This window comes from Pipra filicauda, unplaced genomic scaffold (genome assembly GCF_003945595.2).
Source record: "Pipra filicauda isolate LSUMZ 115617 unplaced genomic scaffold, ASM394559v2 scaffold3_size10097308_pilon, whole genome shotgun sequence".
Taxonomy (NCBI): domain Eukaryota; kingdom Metazoa; phylum Chordata; class Aves; order Passeriformes; family Pipridae; genus Pipra; species Pipra filicauda.
Window position 1 is genome coordinate 2,674,455 of NW_024104532.1, and position 13,100 is coordinate 2,687,554.

Genomic DNA, 13,100 nt, shown 5'->3' on the forward strand with positions numbered 1-13,100 from the left:
GCTCCCCTTCCTTTGTTGGAGTGTGGCTGTGTTGTCTGGCTTGGCTTTGCAACAGGAGTTATAAATAAAAATGTCTCTCCAAGAGTGCGTGACTCACGGTCCTCACCGCAAGGATAACCTCTCTGCTAGGAAACCTGATCTGAGGACCAAACTGCAGTGTGCAGGAATCAAAGACATTGCTCAATTAATGTATTTAATGCAAATGGAGAATGCACAAGCCCTTCACTCCACCTGGGCTGAGGTGGGCTGCAGGGGAAGGTCCCTCTGGACCCCTGTCCTGCGCCATCCCCGACCTCGAGCTGCCAACAGCCCAGCCCTTGACCTGCTCCAGGGCCTGGTGGTTTCCCTCGGGCAGCAGTGGGTGATGTGGCCTCAGGCAGCTCCAGCCTCAGCATTTCCTCCTGCCACCCTCTGAGGGGGCAGCTTGTGGGTGCTGGTGGGAGGCTGTGTCAGCCCCGTGCCCCAGGGCACAGCCATACCCGTGGTGCCTGGGCACAGCATCCTCCTGGGGTGGGAGCCTGGCCTCATGGGGAGAGGGATGTCCTGTGCCCCAGTGCCCCAGCCCGGGGGGACCTGGTTTATCCCGGGGGTAGGTGACGGCGGGGTGACAGCTGGCTGGGGGATTTGCTGAGGGCATTATTTAATGCTGTGGGTAAATGGAGGAACAGCAGCTAATTCTGGAGCCCATAATCCTCTTCCTCCCCCGGGGATGGGGAGTGTGCCAGTCACGCAGCCGCCGGCGGGCCCCGGGGACAGGCCCCCGGCAGCTCCCCAGGCGTGCTGCGGGCCACAGAGACTCCTGGACCATGGGTGATGTGCAGAAGGTAAGTGGGGTCCGGTGACATCCCACCTGCTCCAGGGTGGGTGAGCAGTACCAACTCTCAGTTGCAGTGCTGGGCGGGCTGGCAGAGCAGGGCTCTCCCCTGAGGACATTCCCCCAGCACACTCAGGAGCTGCCAGAGGTGCTGGGGCAGGGACAGCATACCTGGAGGGGGATGATGAGGCTTTGTGGATCTGCCATGGGGCCACCCCAAGCCTGGACACCTTGGGAGCAGAGCTCAGGCCACAGACACAGGGTACCCATAGCCAACAGGGCACCCAGTTCTCCCCCTCCAAAACAAGGGAGCTCTGCAGCCACCCGGCACCCCACAGGACTCCCCCAGCATCTCCCTGTGCCCCCCAGGGGCTGCTCTCCGTCATCCAGAAGCTGAAGGGTTCACCAGAGCAGGAGCTCCGCATTGTCCTGCTGGGGCTGGACAACGCGGGGAAGACGACGCTGCTGAAGCGCCTGGCATCCGAGGAGGTCAGCACCATCACCCCCACTCAGGTAGGTGCTGCTGGGGCCCACGGCCAGTGGGGGGGGAGGAGGGAGTGCAGGTCCCAACTGTCCCTTGGGTGATGCTGGAGTTTGTGTCTCTGCTCAGGGTTTCAACATAAAGAGTGTCCACTCGCATGGTTTGAAGCTGAATGTCTGGGATATCGGGGGGCAGCGCTCCATCCGCCCATACTGGAAGAAGTATCTGGGCAGCACAGACCTGCTGGTGAGTGGGGCAGTCCCACACAGCCCTGTGCATGGAGAGTTGTGCCCTCTGTGTGGGGCCACCAGCAGTGGTGTGTGGGCCCCACAGAAGGGCTGTGCAGCCGGGCAAGAAGGAGCCCCTGACTGTCTCTTTTGTCCCCATGGCAGATTTATGTCATTGACAGTGCCGACCAGAAGCGTTTCGAGGAGACAGGGCAGGTATGAAGGATCCAGTGGGGTTGGCTGTGGGGTCCTGGCGCTCAGAGATCTGTCTGGCACCAGCTCTTTGAGGGCTGGAGCTGGCAGAGAGGCTGCTTTCAACCGTAGGGCAGTGCTGCAGTGGGGGCCATGCTGTGCCCAGAGCTCTGTGGGAAGGGCTCAAGATCAGTCCCAGCAGGCAGAGGCATCCCCTCTATGGCAGATTCGTGCCCAGCAGCTCCCCTCCAAGCCTGGTGTGCTGCCCGAGGGGTACCTGGCACAAGGGTGACTCTGCCCCAGGTGAGAGTGACCCCTCAGGTGCCAGCCCTTGTCCCAGCTCCCCAGCACCAGGTTAGGGAGTAGCAAATTCAGTTACAAACCCTGGGAATAAAGCTCTGAGAGGGGAAGGTGAGACTTGAGTGCCAGCCTTGGCTGTTCCGGCACCAGACGGCCTTGTGGGTGTGCCAGACAGCACGGGACTGGCAGCAGCCTCCTGCAGCTGCCCTTTACCCGGGCTCTCAGTGCTGGGAATACTTCAGCCCTCAGAGAACCCTGGGCCTATGGAGCTTCAGGGGGGCATGTCTCTCCTTTGGAACGTCAAGACCTCACAGCTACTTTACCTACAATAAGAGAGAGGGGATGAGGTGGTTTGGGAGCTGAGGTATCCAGCCCACCCTGGGCAGCTCTGGTGAGGGCAGCAGCCCTGGGAGAAGGTTCTCTCTTGGCAGGAGCTGGCAGAGCTCACGGAGGAGGAGTCCCTCATGGGGGTCCCGCTGCTGGTGTTTGCCAACAAGCAGGACCTGGTGACTGCAGCCCCTGCAGATGAAATCGCAGAAGGGCTGAACCTCCACACCTACCGGGATCGGGAGTGGCAGATCCAGGCCTGCTCGGCCCTGTCTGGGGAAGGAGTGCAGGTAGAGATGGGGGCCTGCAGGCTCTGCAGATGTGGGAGAGGACCCAAGGGCCTGCCATGCTCTTGGGGCTGTGCTCACAATCTCTTTTCCCTCCAGGATGGGATGAACTGGATTTCCAGCCAGATCATGAACAGAAAGAAGTGAGAGTTGCAAAGTGCCAGACGGGACTGAGCTGCAGGTCCCTACATCATGGCCAACCCCCTTGGTCCCTCGGCTCCCCCCAAGGCTCTGCTGGGCCCTGAGCCTCAGACTGCCATGCTCAGATGATTTTCCCACCTAGTCTTCCACTAACCAGTTGGCTTCCCCTCTCCCTGCCTCCTGGACTTCCACGGGCTCCTTGTACCCCTTGACCCTCCTGCAGCCCCCGTGCTGTTGGAGGAAGCACATGTCCCACTGTGTCAAGGGCTCGCACACCTCTAGCATGAGAACCTGCCCAGGATCTGGGGCAAGCACAAAGACAGCGAGGATGTGGCTGGGCAGTCACCAACGGAGGGCTCTCCTTGCCTGGTGCCAGCCCTGGCTGCAGCCACTCCCTGTGTGCCGCTGAGAGTCTGCTCTGCCAGAGCCCTTGGGACGCCCAAACCAGGGCTGCCACTGCCTCGCAGCCCATCCAGAGGGATGGGAGATTCCGCCTGCTGACCACCACGGGGCGGAGGAATGGGGTGAGAACCTCTGCGATGGGGTGGGGGGTGGCCCTGCGGACCTCAATAAAGCTGCTGTGACCTCCACGCTGCCTCGGCCAGTCCCTTGCCACGGTGCCGGGACGGCGCACCCCGCTGCCCAGCGAGTCCCGCGGGGTCATTGCCGGGGACGTTCCCGTTCCTGGGTCCCGTCGGGGCGGGTCACGTGTCCCGCGGGCGGCACGAGGCACGCACGTGAGCGGCCCTGGGGAGGGCAGCGAACTACATCTCCCGGCATGCCCCCAGAACCGCCGCGCACGCGCAGAGAGGGTACGCAGACTCCTCCTCCCGAAGCGCAGCGGGAGCTTCTCACTCCCTCTGGCCCCGCCTCCCCTCCCTACCATACGCGGGTAGCGGTGTCGCTCACCTCTAGAGGCGGGACCGCGGCGGTGTGTGGATTTCTGATTGGCCGCCGCTGTTGCGGGGCGGGGCCGGGGCGGGGCGCCGGAAGGCGGAAGCGGAGAATGGCGGCGGGTGCGGGCGGGCTGGTGGCTGTGGTCGCGTTGCTGTTGGCGTTGGTCGGGCCGCGCCCGGCGCCCGCCGAGCTCACGGACGGCAACAGCGAGCACCTGAAGCGGGAGCACTCGCTCATGAAGCCATATCAGGGTGAGCGCGGGGCCAGGCGGACGCGCCGTGCGCCCCGACAGTGACCGGGGCTGATCCGCGCTCTGTTCGCCCCTTTGCAGGCGCGGGCTCTGCCGCGATGCCGCTGTGGGACTTCCAGGGCAGCACCATGGTCACCAGCCAGTACGTCCGCCTGACGCCCGACGAGCGCAGTCGAGAGGGCTCCATCTGGAACCGCGTGGTGAGAGCCCGGGGGGAGACGGGCGGGGGTCCGTGGCGGCCCCGCTGCCTCTCCTGGGTCTCGCCCTGACGCCGCTGGGGTCTCTTCCACAGCCCTGCTTCCTCAAGGACTGGGAGCTCCACGTCCACTTCAAGATCCACGGAGCCGGCAAGAAGAACCTTCACGGGGATGGGCTGGCGCTGTGGTACACGCAGGATCGGCTGGTGCCAGGTCAGTGCGGGTCAGCAGCACACGTACCCTGTCCCAGAAGGCAGCTGGGCAGGGAGGCCCCCCAAGCTCCCTCTGTCTCGTGTGTCCAGTGTGGGAGCAGGTGCCCTCAGCCACCTGCCTGGCAGTGAACAGCTCGTACAGCTCAGAAGTCTGAGCATAAATCCTGACACAGAGCCTTCTGTCTCCAATGTTCTGTCCTGTTCCAGGTCCTGTCTTTGGCAGCAAGGACAAGTTTCATGGACTGGCTATTTTCCTTGACACGTATCCCAACGATGAAGCCACGGAGGTGAGTGGTCCAGGGAGCCTGTGCAGTGCCCAGGAGGCCATTTCCTTCCTTCTCCAAGAGCTTCACACCCAGTCCAAGGAAAAGTCTTCCCTTGCTTGAGCATGGTCTGCTCTTCCTGTCGTAGGAACTGATAAAGGGAAGAGTTTGTATGTGCATTTATGGAGATAAGAAGGTCCTTGCTCCTTCTTGTGCTGCTGTTGGCTACACAGCTGTTTCCCAGGCATTTCCTTCCACACATGAGAGTGGGCACAGGGCTGGTGTAAACCAAGCACCACCTGTTAATATTCATCCTGAGTGTCATTTCCTGAGCTCTGTGCTTTGGTTGCTCATTCCATGATGTTTCTGGTCTTATTTTCTCTTTGCAACCTGGGTGTCTCTGAAAGAAACTCCTAGGCTGGCTCTTTGCTCCAGAATTCCCTGTGGTCACAGTACAGATCGGTCCCATGGGGGCTGGGGGTCCTTTTCTTCTGTCCTGCTCTGTGTTTGTTGATCTCATGATGGCACAGTCAGAAAACAAAACTGTGCTTTGAGGTCTGTATCACCAAAAAATGTGATGCTTCAGTCATAAAGCACCTGGAAGTGACCCAACTCCCTGTTGCCTTGATGCTCATGGGAGGTGAATTTCTATCTCCAGTTGGCCTCTCCTGGTGTATAAAATCTACTGGCAACAAAGCCCTGTGTGTGGTTTTGCTGCTTATGTGGGGTTTCTGCCTGTTCTGGGTCTTGTGCTCTGCTCTTACACTTCTTGTGTTCAAGGGAGGACTGGACATGGCACTCAGTGCTCTGCTCTGGTTGACAGGGTGATGATGGGTCACAGGTTGGACCTGATGTTCTCAGAGGTCTTTTCCAACCAAAATGATTCTGTGATTTTTGTCCAGCCACTCTGCAAGCTTGGGGCCGTCTCTGCCTTGGCCACGTGGTGCAGGGTGGGCTTATTCACAGAATCACAGAATGGGGGTCGTGATGTGAAGATCGGAAGTGGTGACCTGGCTTTAGGCAGAACAAGCTCTGGCTCAACTTAGAAGCAGTTTTGTGTGGAGAAGCAGCCTTGACTCCATGGTCCTGTGCTGCATACTCGCTGTGCTCCCACCCTGCTCTCCCTGAGGGCGGGGTAGCCCTGGCAGTGCAGCCCCCCAGCAGCTGCTGTGTGTCCCTCTGCAGCGGGTGTTCCCCTACATCTCGGCCATGGTCAACAATGGGTCCCTGACGTACGACCACAGCAAGGACGGGCGCTGGACGGAGCTGGCCGGGTGTTCCGCTGACCTGCGCAACCAGAACCACGACACCTTCCTGGCGATCCGGTACTCCCGGGGCCGGCTCACGGTGAGCACCTGTGGGGGGTCGTGCACGTTCAGTGGGGTGGGGGCTGCTGGAGCAGTATGTGGCCTGGAGGTGGTTTTCCAGGCTCCGCTGCCTGCCCCTCAAGCACCTCCAGCTCTGAAAGAGCTGCAGGATAGCGGTGAGCATTCCTGGTGTGACCCTGCCCTGGTCTTGCAGGTGATGACTGATGTGGAAGACAAGAATGAATGGAAGAACTGCATCGACATTGCAGGAGTGCAGCTGCCAACTGGATACTTCTTTGGTGCTTCTGCTGGCACTGGAGATCTGTCTGGTGAGAGGGAGCTTTGCTCAGGGGAGCATTTGGTGGTTGGAGCCTGGACTAGGTGATCCTGCCTTGGGAGAAGGGTTGGACTAGATGGTCTCCAGTGGTCCTTTCCAACCCCAACTATTCTGTGATTCTGTGGATGCACTGGATAGCTTCCATGGCTTCCTTTCCCTGAATTGTTCACTGGGCTCTTGCAACCATCTTTAGCAGGAACCTGTGGCTGGGGGAGGGGGCACTTGAGAGCCAAGGAACATCTTGGGCTTGCAGTTTGATACCTGGGAATGAGGGTGGCTTGAGAGGGAGGGAGACTGGACCTGGCAGAGCAGGGTCCAAGGGGTGCTCTGAGTGCCTGGACATCTCTCAGAGTTTCTGACAGGATTTGCTGGCTGTTCCACAGACAATCACGACATTATCTCGATGAAGCTGTTCCAGCTCATGGTGGAGCACCCTGTAGAAGATGAGACAGTTGACTGGACCAAGATCGAGCCAAGGGTCAGCCTCCTTAAGTCCCCCAAAGGTGAGTCCATGGGCTTCAAAGACCTTCCATGGGGGATTGGAATGTTGGGGCTGTGACACCCTGCGAGACTCCGTGGGAGCCAAGCTTGGGACCATCTCTGTTTTTGCTCTTACAGACAACGTGGATGACCCGACGGGAAATTTCCGGAGTGGGCCCCTGACGGGCTGGAAGGTGTTCCTGCTCCTGCTCTGTGCACTGCTGGGCATCATCATCTGTGCCGTGGTGGGAGCCGTGGTCTTCCAGAAGCGCCAGGAGCGGAACAAGCGTTTCTACTAAAGGAACACCTGTGCCCAAACCCATCTTTTCTATGGGGAGCTGTAAAAACTGTGGTTTCTAAACGCTGTTTCTGAGAAATACCAGAAGTATTTTCTTACCTGTCTGTAAGTTTGGCTGTAACCTCTGCCCGGCCCTTGGCCTCCAGCAGATCGGACTAAGGGGGGGTGATGCCCTCTGGACCCCCAGAGCTGTGGTGTGGGAGCCTGGAGGTTGCTCCCCAGTTTTTTCCAGTGCTCCCCCTGCCAGCTGGGACCTGCTGTGCTGCCTGGGGCAGGTGTGAACATGAGGTGAGGGTCTGTGGGGAGGGGGCTGTGAGTGGGGCATTAAAGGACTGACACCACCTGCGGCTCTGTCTCTGTCTGAGGGGGGAGAAGGGGGGCTCTACATGGAGAGAGGATGGGATGGAAAACGCCAGGGGGGGGCTGAAAGAGCTGGGAGTGAGGGGGGTGCTTTTTCCGGCAGGAGGGGGTCCCAGCTGGGTGGGAAGGCAATTTTGGAAGGGTCCCGAAGGAACTGGGAGGGAAGAGTCTGTTCTCTGGAATCTTCGGGGGGCACGGCATGGAAGAGGGAATGTTCCTCGAGGAGAGGAGCCCCGGTGGAGGCGGGCGGTGCAGGAGGAGGCGGGGGGATGTCCTCGGCGGTCGGTCCCGCCCCCGTCCCGCCCCGCCGGCGGAAGGGAAGCGTGTCCGTGTTTCCGGGAGGTCGGGGGGGAGCGGCGGGCGCCGCCAGCGTGTCCCCGGGGCGGCGGGGCCGGGCGGGCGCCATGGGCCCGGCCCGCCGCAGGGACGCGCTCCGGCTGCGCGGCGGAGGGTGAGCCCGGCGGGGCACGGGGGGACGGGGGTGGCACCGGGGGGTCCGGCGGGGCGGGGGGTGGGGGGATATGGGCATGGGGATCCCCCGCCCGCTGACCCCGCGCCGTGCCCCAGGTCCCCGCCGCTCCCGCGGCTCTTCCCCGGCCGTCTCTCCGCCTTCCCGCTGTTCCTCCTGGCGCTGCTCCTGGGCTTCGCTTCGCTGCTCTGGCTCCAGCTCAGCTGCTCGGGCGAGGGGCCGGTGCCCGACGGGCAGGACCGGGGGACTCCCCGCCAGCCCTGCCCGCCCCCCGCCCCGCTCCAGCCCGCCCGAGACGAGCCGTCGTGGGGCCCGCACCGGCTGGCGCTGCTGGTGCCCTTCCGAGAGCGCTTCGAGGAGCTCCTGGCCTTCGTGCCCTACATGCACCGCTTCCTCAGCAAGAAGAAGATCCGTCACCACATCTTCATCCTCAACCAAGTGGATCATTTCAGGTAGCGTCTCTCCCTGTGCCTAGGGACGAGGGGCCCTTCCTGAAGCTCTATCCCTGCCATGAGCTCTGGGAGGGTCTTGTGGAGAAGCAGAGTGCCAGGGCAGCGGGACATCGTGGGCAGAGTGTGATGCTCTGCTCAAATTTGCTCATTCTAGAGCTCAGAGAGAGACAAAGGTGTTTTGCTTCCCTTTTCCTTAGCAAGAATCACAGAACCCTCTACCCCCTGGGTATTTTAGCTTTCTCCCCCCATGTCACAGGTCTGCAGCAGCAAACATCTGGGGACTCTGAAATTCAAAGAAAGACCATGGGGTGTTTGGAAACACTATTGCTTGTCCCCAGCTCGCTCTGCATGGAGAAGCAGGGGTGCAGTTTCAGGACAAGGAGTGTTGTGTTTGTGTGTCCCTGTTTGGGGACTGGTTGACATTGAGCATTGAGGAGCATGACAGAGGGATGTGAAGGGACAGTGGCTGCTGTGTGTGGTACTGAGACCCCCCGATCCCGTGGCAGGTTTAACAGGGCATCCCTGATCAACGTGGGCTTCCTGGAGAGCGGCAACGACACTGACTACATTGCGATGCATGACGTCGATCTCCTGCCCCTCAACGAGCACCTGGACTACAGCTTCCCGGAGACAGGGCCCTTCCATGTGGCATCCCCAGAGCTGCACCCGCTCTACCACTACACGACCTACGTGGGTGGCATCCTGCTGCTCACCAAGCAGCACTACGAGTTGGTGAGCGCATGGGCGGGTTGTTCTGGATGCTTTGGGGCAGGGGCTACAACATTATCATGGTGAAGAGTTTTGTGCTACATGCTTGGGAAGCAGGGAAAGGAGTCAAAATGGTTTGGGACAGAGCCTGTGGTCTGACCTGGTGGTAGGGGCAGGAGAGGGGAGGCTGCGCTGGTGTTCAGGGCTTGTGCTGCTGGTGTCTGCTCCTCTGAGGCCGTGGAGCTGTGCTGGACCTTGGCCAGTGCTGTTCTTGTTCCAGTGCAATGGCATGTCCAACCGCTTCTGGGGCTGGGGACGGGAGGACGACGAGTTTTATCGACGTATCAAAAGAGCTGGTCTCCAGGTAAGGGGTCTCTGTGCCCTCCTGGGTTGGAATTGCCCTTTTTCTTGTCTCTTTGCCTGGTCCCTGCTGTGGCTACCCAGGTTGGGGCCTGAGGAAGGCAGCCCTGCACTCCCTCCTTCAGCAGCAGGTGCAGGAGTTTTCCAGTGGCTCTGCAGAAACTTTGCTCTTTTCCCAGGTTCGTCGTCCTTCTGGAATCACAACTGGATACGAGACTTTCCAGCACCTGCATGACCCAGCCTGGAGGAAGAGAGACCAGAAACGCATTGCTGCACAGAAGCAGGTGAGAGCTGTGGTCAAGGGGAACCACGGGAGGCTTGGATTGTGATCACCACATGCTCTGAGCCCTCATTGCTCATGTCCTCCCCTGCCAGCTCTCTGCTCCCTCCCCAGGCACTGGGTGTTTCCCACTTCCAATGTGGGCTGAACAGTCCTTCTCTTCCCCAGGAGCAGTTTAAGGTGGATCGGGAGGGAGGTTTGAACAACGTGAGGTACCGAATCGAATCACGGACCGATCTGAGCGTGGCAGGAGCCCCTTGCACCGTCCTTAATATCTTGCTGGACTGTGACACAAATGAGACCCCCTGGTGCACGTTTGGCTGAGCCCATCCCCGTGTGTCAGTCGTGTGCGCTGTGCTGGTGCCAAGACTCCGAGGCTACCATAGAGCTGCTTGGAGTAGGCAAGATTTTGGCAGCGGATGACTATGGCAGTGCTGGTGAGACATGGAGGAACAGACGAGGCTGAGAACTGGGTTTTGCTGGGACCAACAGAAGAGGCTGAGAATGGGACTCGGTGGTGTTGCTGCTGGTGCTGGTGCTGCCTCCCAGGGCAGGCACAGGAGGAGGTTTTCCTGTGCTGGACATGCCTGAGCTGCCACTCAGCTCAGAGGACAATAAAGACCTGTCAGGGCAGTTGTGAGTTGTGAATGCCCTGGGTTGTGCTGTACCACTCTGTTTTCCTGCTTTCTTTACCTCCCTGGCTTCACTGGTTTGGCCCTGGGGGTGCTCTGTGTGACAGGCTGGGCGCTGCTCTGGTTCGGAGGCCAAGCCAGTCTGAAATGGGCTCTGAGATGGTGCCTGTTCCAGCTGCCAGGTACCCCCAGGGCTGGGCTGTGGTCACTCCACTGCAGGAAGTGGTTTTGGTTAAGCTGTGCCCTGAGCCCCAGGATCCACAGCCCTGCTGGATGTCAGCAGTTGTAGGCCAGGACCTCTCTTTGGAGTAAGGAGAAGAGTTCTGGCTTGAGCTGCTCCTCTCCTTGTCTGCCCTCTGTGGAATATGCTGCCTCAGCTTGTCTGAGGGGGTTGGAGAACTGGATGTCTCCCCAGAAGTGCTGAGGGGAACTGGGATCTGCTCTAGTCCTGCATTCCCTGTCCTGGGAAGGACTGGCTGCCAGGCTCACTGCAGTGCTGGTGGAACTGGGGGAATGGTGTGGGTGAAGTGTGGGAATTGGGACAGTCACCCCTAACTCACCTGAGCTGAGAGTAACAAGAGCTGCTGTGGGCAAGGCAGAGGCTGGGGTGTACCTGTTGAAGGTGGGAACAGGGGGGTTTGATGAGGGAAGGGCAAGTCTGGGGGTGAAACAGGCTGCAGCTCCCACCTGCTCACTCCAGCCACCTGGCACTGTCTCACTGCCAGGACAGTTTCTCCTATGTCATGGCAGGACAAGGACCTGGGTGGGGAAGTTGGGAAGGTCCCAGTGGGTGAGAAGGGATGCTGGGGGCTGCTGGTTGTTAAGGTTTAGTAGAAATCAGCCACACCAGCAGCTTCTTCTGAGAACTGGGTTGTGTAGAGCTGGGCAGGAGGGACCCTCAGGACCCAGCTGTTGAGACCCAGGTGGGAGCAGTGGCTGTGGAACAGCACCTGGTCCATGCCGGCTCATGCTGGGAGTGAACCGGCACTGTGACCTCTGGGATGCTGCCGCTCACCCTCATCTGCTGAAGGTGGCAAATGCCTGATGACTCTCAAGGGAGACCTCTGCCAACACTGGGCTCCTCTCCTCCATCACCAGCCTGTCCTGGCCATGGCCTTGGGCTGCTGTGTGGATGGAGCTGTGCCACTTCAGAGTGGAGGGTGCTCAGGCTGCCTCACAGATGGTGCCATGTGTAGGCCTGCACCAAGCTGACTCTGGGGTTTTGGCACATGTTTTGGGTACTGTTGCCTCCTCAAGCTGGGTAAACCCCATTGAACAGCCAGTACCCCTCTGTTCAGCCCCGTCACCAGCATTGGCACCAGGCCCTCCACATTTCCTGGCCCGTTCTGTCCTCGTCCCCTGCCTGGCACTTCCCAGAGTGGTCTCTTTGCATCCCAGACAGAAGCTGTTGCCATCCTGGGAAGATGAGCAGCTCTGGGGAGGAGTGCTGGGATGAGGGAGACAGAAGCATCAGAGCCAAGTGAGGGGGTCGTGTACCATGTAGGAATGGGGTGTCTGGAGAGATCTGGTGCCATCTGCTCTCTGTGCTGCTCTGGAGCTGGAAGAGGAGTCTGGTGCCCTCAGATGGAGTGTGAGGGGGGCTGTCTCCAAGGCAGGGGTCGTGGTGGCTGTGCAGGGTGGTGAGGATGAGGCTGTGCTGCTTTGCATCATGGAAGGGGCAGGCCCAGCCTTGAGGTGTGAGGTTGTGCTGCCCAGGAGTTCCCATTGGCCTCTCCAGCCCAGTGGCCCCAAAGCAGCACTGATAGCTGGCATGAAGATTGCTGGTTGGCTTGGACACCCAGTGCACTCCTCTAGAGGACCACTCATGTCCCTCGCTGTGGGCAGCCAGAGGGAGATGTCAGCCTAGCAGCCCCACTCCTGTCTCTCCATGGTGCGGGTTTTGGGATTGGCCACCTGTATTCCAGCCACTTCCTGGTGCCTGAACTGCAGCCAGGGCTGGCAGAGGCAGATCAAAGTATTTCTCTACACCGTTCAAAATAGATGACACAATTTCGGGCAGGTTTCATGGAGACGTAGCTGTGCAGAAACAGAGCATATGTGCACCTCACACTTCGCTCAGCACTACAGGCTCCTCTCCCGCTGCCTGGCAGCTATTTCTCAGCTCTGCTCGCAGCCCCCTCACCCTCCAGTTGCTTTTGTGGAAGAGGCGCCATGCCGGAGACCCGACTTCCTTTTATAGCCCTGAATGTGACTCGGAGGTCGCTCAGCTCCGCTCCCCCCACGCACTTCGATATCAGCAATAGCCCAGTGGGAAGGGATGAATTTTTTCCCTGTTGCCTTCCTGCAGATGGATAACACTCTGCCTGCTGTCCCAGGAATCCTGCAGAGCTGAGCAAGAGGCCTCCCAGCGTTCTCAGGCTCTCAGCAACCCTGAGGAGAGCATCAAAATGCTCAGGGGCAGAGAGGGTCCCTGGAGTCCCAGCCCTGCCCCTCTGTGAACCCCCTTCTGAGGTCCCAATTGCTGCCAGTGAGGCTGTGTGGGGGCTGCTGCAGGCACAGCAATCAAAGGCTTTTATTGCTGGGTTGTTCTAAACCGGATGGTTCTGGAGCTGTTTGCTGGTAAAAAACGTGAAATTGCTTTAGTATCATGGTGGGGAGGATTGGGGGGTAAAGTGGGCAGAGAGTGGAGACTGGGGAAATACTGATGGGAGGCAGGAGCATTTCTGCCCAGAGAAGGGGGCATGGAGTGTCCCGGGCAGTGTGGGAACTGCTATCCCAGGGAGACGAGCTCGGGGCACGGTGGAGCAGGAAACGGGGCAGACGGAAGGAGGGGTGTGGCTGTGACCAGCACCCATTGCAGTCAGCCTG

At 59.9% G+C, this 13,100-nt stretch overlaps 3 protein-coding genes across 3 annotated transcripts; all 3 read left to right on the plus strand.

Annotated features, from left to right (window-relative positions):
- The first annotated feature begins 717 nt into the window (after positions 1-717).
- LOC113986778 (ADP-ribosylation factor-like protein 3) lies at positions 718-3,359 on the plus strand. The gene is made up of 6 exons (XM_039385280.1): positions 718-824; positions 1,153-1,327; positions 1,425-1,541; positions 1,688-1,738; positions 2,446-2,631; positions 2,728-3,359. Exons 1-6 carry the CDS (start codon positions 814-816, stop codon positions 2,773-2,775), a joined length of 588 nt encoding a protein of 195 aa, XP_039241214.1. The 5' UTR covers positions 718-813; the 3' UTR covers positions 2,776-3,359.
- Positions 3,053-7,351, plus strand: LMAN2 (lectin, mannose binding 2). The gene is given in 11 exon segments (XM_027718811.2): positions 3,053-3,076; positions 3,195-3,293; positions 3,375-3,525; positions 3,528-3,917; positions 3,998-4,116; positions 4,209-4,326; positions 4,533-4,612; positions 5,774-5,935; positions 6,110-6,224; positions 6,616-6,735; positions 6,851-7,351. Coding segments are annotated over 11 exon segments (1,539 nt in total). The 3' UTR covers positions 7,012-7,351.
- Positions 7,352-7,723: 372 nt separating this feature from the next.
- On the plus strand, positions 7,724-10,306 carry B4GALT7 (beta-1,4-galactosyltransferase 7). Its single transcript, XM_027718833.1, has 6 exons — positions 7,724-7,821; positions 7,938-8,291; positions 8,798-9,023; positions 9,280-9,363; positions 9,539-9,643; positions 9,808-10,306. The coding sequence occupies exons 1-6, from the start codon at positions 7,775-7,777 to the stop codon at positions 9,961-9,963; spliced, it is 972 nt and encodes a 323-aa protein (XP_027574634.1). The 5' UTR covers positions 7,724-7,774; the 3' UTR covers positions 9,964-10,306.
- The last annotated feature ends 2,794 nt before the right edge of the window (positions 10,307-13,100 follow it).